The 11877-nt window shown below is 35.7% G+C and overlaps 1 protein-coding gene across 1 annotated transcript; it reads right to left on the reverse strand.

The window, feature by feature from the left end:
• Nucleotides 1-6076: 6076 nt before the first annotated feature.
• On the reverse strand, nt 6077-11467 carry LOC136235039 (ubiquitin receptor RAD23d-like). Its single transcript, XM_066024557.1, has 12 exons — nt 11258-11467; nt 10182-10343; nt 9712-9768; nt 9171-9232; nt 8978-9082; nt 8719-8896; nt 7390-7542; nt 7220-7288; nt 7067-7114; nt 6873-6982; nt 6720-6798; nt 6077-6500 (listed from the first exon to the last, which is right to left on the reverse strand). The coding sequence occupies exons 1-12, from the start codon at nt 11321-11323 to the stop codon at nt 6384-6386; spliced, it is 1206 nt and encodes a 401-aa protein (XP_065880629.1). The 5' UTR covers nt 11324-11467; the 3' UTR covers nt 6077-6383.
• Nucleotides 11468-11877: the final 410 nt, after the last annotated feature.

Consider the following 11877-nt stretch of genomic DNA (forward strand, 5'->3'; position numbering starts at 1 on the left):
TCATGACCCAAAAGGGCGTCAGCGTAGTCCCTCTTGGACTTCTCCAACTGCCTTTTGAGGCGCTTAACCATCCTCTTCAGCCTCTTGTTTTCTTCCTCAACTGACTCTAGATGGTCAGTCAAGGATTCTGCAGCGAAAGACATGGTGTTTGTCATGCCTCTCATGAAGCGGATGATTTCGTCTGTGTCCCCATCACGGAACGAACTGCTGAATGAAGATATAAGTGCTTCGAATTCAGGCAGAGGAGGTGGTGGAGGTGGCGCATCCATTTTTGGCTCTAAAGTGTTTAAGTTTACTAGAATGAATAACTATGAACAGATAAATCGTATATTTATAGGAGAAAGCACCGTAATGTTCATGGGGAATCTCAACAGCCAAGACTAATCTTTAATTGATAGAGTGATATTCGAAAAAGAGTGTCAGTCAAAGTGATCATTAACTACATTTAATGCTCATTAACTGATCATTCGAGAAAAACGTCTCTTGATCTTCCGTCAATATCTGTCGATATATGATCAATATCGACAGATATCACGAGAGTGCATCGTAGAGGTATTGGTCGATATATGACGATCGTTGTCGATATCTATGTAGTATCGACGGATATCGACAGAGGATTTAGTCTTATGTGTCGGTATGTGCCGATAGGTGACGATATCAATGTTATATCGACAAATATCGACGGATCTTATAGTTTCAAATGTGTATATCATGATATGTTTCGATAGCTTTCTTCTTTAATTTACAAATAATATATAATTTACTTCTTTTTTTATGATAATGCAGAAATATGTCCACCCCGAATACTTTTCTGTGTATGCTTTCGTGGGATGGAGATTGGAAAAAAGAGGGGCCCATGGACACAATGATATACGTTGGTGGTCAATCGAAGGTGCTCCATTTTTCAACGCCAACTAATTATCAGACTTTGAGAGATAGAATTCATGCTCCGTTGAATGTTGATGCAACCTGTTTTGACATACAAATGGCAATGCACACAACATACAGTTCAAATAAACTTTTTGGAAGATTAGCAGACATAGTGGATGACAGTGATATTGCTGGATTCGTTGAGTTTTGTCGATGGAATAAACCCGATGTGATGCCATTATATGTTTCTATGACACCGCGAACAAGTGTTGCGAAAGTACGGCGACCAAATGTTGCGGAAGTAAGGTGACTAATTGTTGCGGACGTACAGCGACCAAGTGTTGCTGAAGTACGGCCACAAAATGTTGCTGAAGTACGGTGACCAATTGTTGCTGAAGTACCACGGAACAATGAAAATGTTGGGCTAAGTAAACTATCTAGATTAAGTTCTTGTGTTCCCAACATAGCAATTGAGACTCGTGCTACGGCAAAACATGTCATAATTCCATATACCCAATCTCCTCTTGGGCTAGACGATATTACATTGGATCAAATGTTTGGGTATCAGAATGTAGTGAACGGGGATGATCAAGGATATGATAATGGCTGTGATAACGATGATCATGGATATGATAATGATGATCACGTATATGATAACCATCGATTGATAATGTTCAACCAAGTTTGAATGAGATTGATGATGAAGCTAGAATGAGAAGGAGTACTGTTCCATTCGGTATGTTATACATGTACCAGAGGAACCGGCCATTCTGATGAAATTTACAGAATCTTCAGGGGATGGTGGTTTGAAGGCGCATGATATGTTTAAAAGCAAACGAGAACTGCAAGATGCACTTGGGAGATATGCAATTGATAATATGTTCGAATGGAAGGTGCACAGATCAACTAAGTCTTTGTTTGAGGTTCGATGCAAACATTTTGACACATGCAAGTGGCGGGCTAGAGGTGGAGTCATACTAGGTTCGGATATTTCATGCTACGAAGAATTGACAGTATGAACAGTCACACCTGCGATAGGGGTGGACAACTATTATCGCATCATAGGCAAGCGGGAAAACGAATCGCATGTATCATACTTAGAGATAAGTTAGATATTGAGAATCGAGTGTACCGCCCAAGTCACATCATTTGGGAGATTGAAAAAGATTTTTCAATCAACCTATACTATATGCAAGCTTGGAGAGCAAGATGTTGGACGGTAGATAACACTAGTGGTTCACCTGAAGAATCGTATATGTTGTTACCTGACTATTGTGAGACATTGAAATTTGTTAATCCAGGTACGGTGACACATATTGAAATACATGTGCAAAACCATATAGGTTGAATGACACACGGTTATTCCTCAAACCATCCCTATAAGGACGTAACTGATCAATTCGGCCTTTTCCACCAATCATCACATTGACAAGAGACCTGTAGGTCACATCCCAGGCCACAACACCCCACGGGAACTCGTTAAATAATGTTGGAAATTCATCAAGTTCCAAAACCCAAGGAAGAGCTTGTTTCGTGGCAGCGTTATCCAACACACAGCCAATGACAAAGTACAACATGGCAAATGAAACTGCATCCTGATTAGATTCATTCTTCCAAACAGTTTGCTTCATAATTATGTCCACGTCTCTAAAGGTTGGTGTAGGGTTGTGTGAAAAAAACTTCTTCCTAAATCTATCCGGCTTATTTAGCGCACTAAACGTTTCGATACATGCTTCCATGTCTCCAAACCGTAACCCACTTAGGAGTCTAAATCCCCAAATCTCAACTCAACACCTCTAACTTTGAAGCAAAGCTCCCTGGGTTTGAGGTCTTCACATCTGACCTCCCTTGTTAAAAGGGTATGACAGAGTACTCCTGCAAATACTGTATTGGTCATCTCACAATGCTGCCCGAAGCAAGTCTGCCTAAATAGCTTTACTTGGTTTGGTGTTAAACTGCCCATTATATGTTTTGCTGCATCTAGGTTGCACCTAACTGTGATGACGCTTTCCGTTCCAAATGCTTTTTTGTATTTATATTCAGAACCCTCCTTGGCTTTCTTGGAAGAAGAGACATGTTCATCTCTCTTCCTCTTGTGTCCACGATCATGCTGAAAACGTTGAGCTAGAATGAGCTAACATAGGTTAAAATAAGAGAGATATCGATAATTAGGTCATTGGTATCTATGTTCTATCGACAATTAGGTCGTTGATATCTATGTTCTATCGACAATTAGGCTATCTATATCTATGTATTATCTACAATTAGGTTGTCGATAGAACATACATATCGACGCATTTTGACCAAACCGAACGATTTCCTAACACCAGATGAACCTAGATAAACCCTAACACCAGAAGAAGTAAACGAAATGAATGATTCCTTCTCAAACCCAACAAATGTACATACAATACAAGAACCCAGCAAATGTAAATACAATACAAGAGAGAATCGCAAATGTAAAGTCAAGTTATTTACCCTCTTTTTCGTCCTTCCTTCTGAATTCGATTCGTTGTCTGAGCTTCGTGTTATCGCCATGTCCACTCGAAGTAATAGAGATTCGCCGAATGAAATGTACAGATTCGCACAAATCGCCGGAAAGTTAGAGAGAGGGATAGCGGGATGTTAGTTTAGAGAGATGGAAGATCGAATGTTAGAGAACGGAGTGTTAGTGACAAGGGCAAGCTTGGAATTTAGTTAATGAAATGTGTTAGTTTTGGTGAATTTTTTAAAAGGAGTTAGAAAAGAAAACTAACCTCTTAAAAGGTGCTAGTTTTGTAATTATCCCTAATTTTATTCATCGGGAAGGTAATATACGGGCTCATAATTTGGCAGTTTATGCCAGAAATATCTCCTACCCGATAGTGTTTATTGAGGATTGTCCGGGTTGTATTTGAGACTCGGTTTGTAACAATACCGTTAGGTTTTGATCTATTCAATTATATCTAATGGAGAAGTGTTGAACCTCCTCGAGTGATATTTTACATCTACGTTATTAAACATTGTTACTTAAAAATCTTTTTTTTTAATTAAAATTGGAAAAGTGTCATTTACTATGATAAAAAAAAATCCACAATCCTCGAAATTTCAAAGCACAAACCACATAATTTATAAAAAAAAACTCATCTGAAAAGATTTAACCAATTCATCAATAATTTTTAATTTCGAAAATGAATTAATTTTGAATATAAGTAGCCATTTTATTTTCTGATTAGTATTTTTTGAAGTAGAGAAAAGTAAGAAAGTGTCAATTGTGTATCTTTTGTCTTCTTCCATTTAATAATCTATATTATCGTCCTGGCATGGAATTAATCAATAATTGTGAGAAATTTGATACATAATTTAATTCTATGACAGAAAATTCATAATTCTTGATAGTCAAAATGCTTATATTAGTTTCAAAATCGGCATTATTTCAAGTGATTGATTTGTTTTTTATACCAGTAGTTGAGCATTGTTTATCTCTCATTACATATTAAAACTATAAATGAAAGAGATACTGAAGTTGAGGAAACGATCTCAATTGATACTCGTAGCTTAAATAGTTGTACATAACAAGCTAAAAAAAAAACAGGGAACCCATTTATAACAAATCCTAAAAACATAGGAAAGTTAAGAGTAAAATAAAATAAATTGTTACCCTATTTTATTTTAACTAAGAGTCTGTTTATTTTACCTGTTGTTTGTTGTTGTTACTGTTTGTCATTTGAAAATGCTGTTTTTCAAAAAGCAGAGATTTTCCGTTTTCATAAAAAATTAATTTTCAGCTACAAAATGCAAATATGATGGGTCTAACCAAACACCTAAAACTCTCATTTTCAGAGTGAAAAGACAAACATAGATCAAAAAGTAGCAACCAAACACCCCCTAAATAACAAATTCTACATTCTGTTTACTGATCCGCCAACAGCCAACAGAACAACTCCCCCAAAAAATGATTTAGCCCTTTATTTCTTTTTCATTAATATTTCTTTTGTTCTGTTCAATAAAATCTTGTCATTGACATTGCTTCCAAAAATATATTGTAATTCGCATATTATGTAATTATATTAAATTACATGCAAAATATATATTTATTTTGAATAATTTCGTTACACATGGAAAAGTATTTTATAAATAAATCTGTCTAATTGGCACCAGCTACTTTACTTCTTATTTATTACTTTATTTTATTTTTATTTTCCAAGGAAAGAGGACTTCACTAAGATCCATAATAAAGCCTCGTAGATCAAAAGAGGAGGTACATTTAAGCCAGATCTCTCTACCAAACATTAAACGAGATGCTCGACAATTAGATGAGTTATAATGGTGTAAGATAACACTTGAACTCGATGAGTTTGAACTTAATTCAACTCAACATCTTTCGATCTCAATTCATCCAGAAAAAAAAAAAAAAAAAATTCAATCGCGAACTGCTCACAAACTATTTATTCACCACGAATAACTCATTAATTTTATTATCTACTAATCACGAACTGTTCACAAACTACTTATTCACGAACTTTGCTCGCAAATAACTCATTAATTTTATTCATGAACTATACTCACTTTACTCACGAATAAAGTTTGGACTAAATTCAACTCAACATCCTGCTCAACCTTAATAAATTAAGAAAATTATTTAATCAAGAACTGCTCACAAACAACTACTTATTCACCAACTTTGCTATCGAACAAATCATTAATTTTATTCATAAACATTACTCACGAATAGCTCATTGAGTATTCATAAACAAAACAAGCAAAGATGAAGAATTAAACAAGATAGAGTTTCAATCTCGTTCGAAACTTCTTCAACACAACTATTTAAATTTGAAACCTACAAAACTACATAGTTTTACATTCGCCTTTTCTTATAGAAAGGGTATTATTGAAAAGAAAAAAAAAACTGAACCTGCTCACAAGCCAATTCATGAATATTATAATCGAATTTGTTCATTGATCTTATATCCAAACCTGCTCACCATCTTTCGAGCGTGTTTCACCATGCTCAAATTCAGCATTGACAAATAGAGTCTCAAATCCGTGTTGAAGCTCGACTCGTTTATAAATCGAGCCATACAGTCTAAATATTATCGAACCGAGCCTAAGTGACTGATGAGCGGCTTGGCTCATTTGAAGCCCCTATCCATTATTCTACTTACAAAAGTAAAACTCACCACAGAGAATTAGATAAAGCATTTCAAGAAAGATAACCTCAAACCAATTCTGTAAATTCCCGACGAATTTGATTGATGTCATCACCAGTCCAAACACATTCACATGGAAGCGAAAACAGAAAAGAGTTGCTAAGAAAATCATGTATGTGAATATCAACGATCCTAACGACAGAAACTTAGGGGAGGAATGTTACAATACTGTTCCTTGTCTAGTAACCTCACATTATAAAACTCCAAGACTCCAAAGTTATCAAATGAAGTTGAGGAGAATAAGAGGGTAAAAAATATATATATAGAAACATTTTCTCCCAGGCCAATGGGCAGACGGATTCAGCATAAAATATCCCAATTGAATCAATCCTCAAATTCGTGCATGTGATCTAGAAGGTAATTGGCCGCCAGCTCCTCATTCTTGTTGCAAGCAAAGAACACCTCTAACACAAGTGCCCGATCAAAACCCATTGCTTCAAGCTGAAAATACATGTAAGAAAAACACATTCAAACAAAAAAGCATATCATGCAACTTATTTTGTATCCACATCTGCACCCCAACTCTCCCCCCAAAAATCATGCCTGATATCATATACAAGCATACTCAATTAAATACAACAAACAATGAGAATTAATATTGTAATACCCTCAATAAAATTCTATGGTTTGCATGCACCAAGAAATTTAAGAGAAACTTACACGTTCTATAGCTTCACGTTCCTCAGGTGTGACTGTCACTGCCTGTGGCATTGATGAAGCAAGCTGGCCCAAAACGTTCCTACACCACACATTATTAATGAATGAGCAAGATGCATGTTTAATTACTTCAACATAACCAACACCCACTCTTACCCCTCTCCACCTTCAGCAGGTTCATTAATCAGGCGTAGAAAATCTGCCTGGTGCTCTTGAATAAGCCTCACCAGATGAGGATTTTGCTTTCCCAATTCTTGAAGCATAGGCTGCATTTATGTTTAAAACCAATCAATCTCCAAAATTGAGAAATTCAAATAATCAGGTCAGAAAAGAAATTGAGGACTATTTACCTGCAATATCTGTGGGTTTGCCTGCACCATAGCTCTCAGTGCTTGGAACTGACAAAGGACAAAAAAGAAAACAAAAGTTCAGTGCCCTTGAGTTGAATCAGTCCCAAATGAACAGAGAAAGGGAAAAAATAAAAAAGGAGGCAGATATGAGACCTGTTGGCTGTTCCGCAAAAAATCGAGTGTTCCGGCACCAGCAGCACCAGAACCCATATTGGGAAGGCCCTAAATGGAATGGACGAGGTCAAAAGCACATAGAATCAGCAGATCGCATCCATGAGGGACTTTATTGGTTATCTTAATTTTAAACAATGCATTCTAACTACCTGTGGAAACAGATCCAGAGGATTGGCATTGGGTCCTGCAGAAGGAACAGGTGCTGGTTGCGCAGGCTGCTGAGGTTGGGCTGGTGGATTTGGAGGTTGCCCACTCACTGGGACACGAGCCACAGGTGGAGCTTCAGCTTGCTCAGGAATACCCTGAATATTTGCAATCATCAAAGAGACGAGAAAATTCAGATGAAGAAGCATGAAACAAGTCGTTGAAAAAGTAGACTTGAAAACAAAATCATGCAGATCAGCATCTTGAATTTAAATGGCTTGAGTTGCACCACTACAGTTTATCTTCAGATTCAGTGGGAAAAAAAATGGCTTATGAGAAAACAGAGAATCCCGGCAGCATAAAAGAAAGCAACAAATGCAAAGAGTTAAAACAGCAGTTCAACTATAGGTATTATTATGTATGGTCAAATAATGGTTAAGTAGAAACATTTACACAGGATTATAAAATGGCAGACTTGAGGATGAAGTGCAAGGATGAAAAGGGTAAAAAATAATATATAAGATAAAGAGTCCATTCCTAAGAAAGTTTGGAGAAAGAAAATACAAAACAGAGGACAGAGTTAATTGGCATGGATGAAAGTAGTGTAGGAAGGTGGAACTGGCATTTATTAAGAAGTTGAGAGAGAAGGAGACCACAGGCATACTTAAAATCAGATGGAACGGTGAAAAATGCCGATGGCATATTGGCAAAAGGCTAGTGCCAATGGCATATTGGCAAAAGGCTTCTTTAGGCACCTGAACTTCACTGTGTATTCAATCGAGCTCCTTCAATGCAAAAATATTCCATCAAATGCTTAAATCTTTTTATGGTGCTAACTTGTTAAATTATTGAATAATGAAATTTGTTACACAAAGAAAAAAGATAAAAACAAAAATAGATCCGAATTTGAAATTTTAAGAGCTTTTCATAGAACAGTTGTTCTGTTAAAGGACTCTACATCACAAATTCATAAAAGCTGCCAGGCATAAAAATGCACTTTCCCAATAACATACCTTATCAAAATAGAAATGGGCAATGCAACACGCTAGTAACTGAAGCATATTCTATCAGTATGAAAATACATTACGCTAGCAATCAAAATAAAGCACTATAATATCGATGCAAGCATCTTCCATGATTTATGATTAATATCATATATGGACCAACTTTATTTATTCTGACAATAGCTTAAGCAACCCACAGAATGTGTTTGTGCCAAACTTGCATCTTTGATATAAAGCTTAAACCTACCCAGAAAAGAAAAAAAAGAACAAGCACGAATTTGTACCTAGCAACTTAAGGCTAAATATCTGCCATAAAGCAAATACACTTACAGAATACAAATATTCAACAGCTCTCTCAGGATTGTTGTAAGCAGCACGAAGTGCACGAACGACTGTATCTCTGTCCCAAGTTCCTCCACCCATATCAACAATTTGCTGGATTGTTCCCTCCAAGTTACTTCCAGCAACTAGATTAGATGCTGCCTGATCGTAGACATCAGGCTCTGGCCTGATTTTAACAAATAATTTGGAACTTTAGAAACCACCATGCGAATTATGTTACGGGAATGGGAAGTTGGAAGATACATACACAGCAGCAGCAGCTGTTGAAACAGGTGCAGGTGTGGGAGCAGGTGCAGGCATTGTGGCAGGAGCAGGAGCAGGTGCAGGCATTGTGACAGGAGCAGGTGCAGGACTGTGCACAAGAACAAACGAAAAGACATATGCAAAGTGATATCCTACATAGCCAATAATTCACAAGTAAAAGAAAAAACAAAACTTACGGTGTTGAAGTTGGTACAGGAGCTTGAGATGCTGTTGAAACTTGAGAACTTGTTTGCGTTACCTGCATAACAATTTTCAGACATAAGATTGTGCCAAGGGAGAGAAGTTTTGCAAAAAAAATTATAAACTCTGTAGCATACACAAGTTGAGATTTCCAAAACAATATGCAAAAAACCAACAAAAAAAATCAGTTAAAAAAATACTGGAAAGAAATCCCTTCTAAATCAAGTTGTTAGTTATGAAAGTAGAACACACACCAACAATTCTGTTGTTATATATATATATATATATATATATATATATATATACAAGCATCTGATATTGAAAATTTATTTTTTTGCTGTATAAAACATTAAAGATTTGAGTAAAAGAAAATTCTAAAATTGATAATTTAAGGGTGCAAAACTGTGTGTACAGAAACAAGAAATTTTATATAGTGCAAATATATATATATATATACACAACATACGATTGCATTATAAAACCACTAAATCAACATCCCTATTTAAGGCAAGTCATGAAAGCATCACAGACACCTACATTTCTGGTGTTGGTAGAAGCAGCTGTAGTTGAACCCTCCCCAGGTGAGCTCTTACTCTGGCATTGTCAAAGCACACAATTAAAACCAAATCAACTAGATAATTACAATAGCCAACATCATGTGTATAAGTAATATTATGTATTAGTTATACAACTGTAGAAGATTAAAGAGAGAAGAAAAGTCTACATTCCAGGGAAATAAGAAGAGGGTAGGGGGAGCCAAAATAGAGCCTCAAACTACAACCTGATTTCTCATGAAATAACCTATGAAGGTACTTAGACTCAATTCCAGATGTATAACGCTACTTGAGAGTAATTAACTAAATTATATGATCAGAGGGAAGACTTCCTGAGAAATGCAACCACAACCTTCAAATACCATCATTCTTACCTTAATAGCATTTCTTAGAACCAATCAGACAAATTGCAAGATATCTAACAAGAAATATAAATAATATAAGCAAACACACCTTGGTCAACATGATTACTAGAAAACTATTTTCAGCTACATTGTTTTCACTGATTGTTGTCTGGTCTTTAAGGACTTTTCCCTGGTGAATTAGCATCTGCTGTCCAGCAGGGTAAATAGCTGCCCCTTGCGTAGTTTCTATATTCATTTTGACATCAGCAATCTGGCCAAAATATCTCAAAAGTAAGCTACTATCGGAAACTAATTAGAAGAATGTAATACAAGGTAGAAAAAAACAGCATAGCAACTATAACATGTTATGAGTTTTATCTTCAATAATATTTATTTCTCTGCCATAGATGGGAAGGAAAAGTGAACAATAACCAAGTAACTTCAGTAGTTAGCAATAACAAAAAATCAAAGCAAACAGTAACATAATTATATATACTTCAACATAAAAACCAAAAGGTTCCATATTCTCTCTAGGATAATGCCCTAGAAGAAAATAGAGCACAATGTATATGCTGCAACAGATGATTGCCAATGAGCTAAATGTCCACAGCCCACAGGTCAATACTGATAGCACAACACAATTTTTATGGGCAAACGGACATAATCTGACACGAAATCCATAAATTAGATTTCCAGTGTAATCAATAAAACGTAATTCAACTCCAACCGAATAATTCCCGTGTCCAAAACTTGAAACAAAACTTTCCAAAACACATATTCCAACTACACAAGTATCAGTCCATAGAACCATAATCACTCCCAAACCCTAATTCAGGGTCAAAATTTTGTAGTAAATAATCCACACAAACTAATCCATCAATCAACTCACCAACTTAAAAACCTATTAACAAAGAAAAATTAGAAGTCGATACAGGTAACAGTCCCAATGTAATCAAACAACAACAACAACAACAACAACAACAAAGCCTTAGTCCCGAAATCGCAATGTAATCAAACGCTAAAAACATTTATTTCCTATTGAGATAACCGCTAATTGAATTACACAATTAGCCAATCAGAAAACAATAGGAACCCTACTTTCAAGAAACAAAAAAAAAAAAAAAAAACAATAGGAACCCTAGTCAAAATAATTTAATATCGGAAACAGAAAGAAATAGGGCATACGGTGTCTTCAGGTCTAACATCGAGCTCGAAGGTAGAGCCCTTCAAAGTCTTAACGAAAATCTTCATCTTCGCTTCTTTATCTTTCTCTTCCTCTTTTCCTTTGTTGTTGTCTCCTCTTCTACTCTCCGATCTCTGTATACGTACTCTAGAATTCACTCGCTTCTCGTTTCTATTGTTTTAATTTCTTTTTTCTTTTTATCGGCCGATCCAGAAGGGTTTTAATAATATTTATTTAATCATACCACCAAGGGCAGAGGCTAGGCAACAAGGGATATTAAAGGCAGAAGCTAACAAGAAAAGAATATCTGAGGGTATTAATGTCATTGACAACAACTATGTCGTTTTGTTTTTTTTTTTTTTTTTGTAACAATTGTTTTATCTTTTATTTCAACTAGACTGTAGAACAGAAGTTGTGGTTTGGAATTGGATATGAGTGCTATAGTTTTTTTTACCGTAGGTGTTATAATATATTTTTTCACCAGTGTTTTTAATAGAAAAATTTAATATGAGAGTTAATTAAAAAATTATGAGAAAAATGAATTAATATGTAATAATATATTAATGGTATATTGATAACTTGCTGGATCCGCTTTGATATTCTTTGTCGGTGTTACCTGCAA

This window comes from Euphorbia lathyris, chromosome 1 (assembly GCF_963576675.1).
Source record: "Euphorbia lathyris chromosome 1, ddEupLath1.1, whole genome shotgun sequence".
NCBI classification, from domain to species: Eukaryota; Viridiplantae; Streptophyta; class Magnoliopsida; order Malpighiales; family Euphorbiaceae; genus Euphorbia; species Euphorbia lathyris.

Bases quoted from the DNA above. Each gene is read 5' to 3' on its own strand.
- LOC136235039 (XM_066024557.1), bottom strand. From the start codon at position 11,323: ATGAAGATTTTCGTTAAGACTTTGAAGGGCTCTACCTTCGAGCTCGAT. The intron at 9,769-10,181 runs GTGTGTTTGCTT...TGACAATGCCAG, and splicing joins TAGTAATCATGTTGACCAAG to AGTAAGAGCTCACCTGGGGA. The intron at 6,501-6,719 runs GTAAGTTTCTCT...ATGTATTTTCAG, and splicing joins AACGTGAAGCTATAGAACGT to CTTGAAGCAATGGGTTTTGA.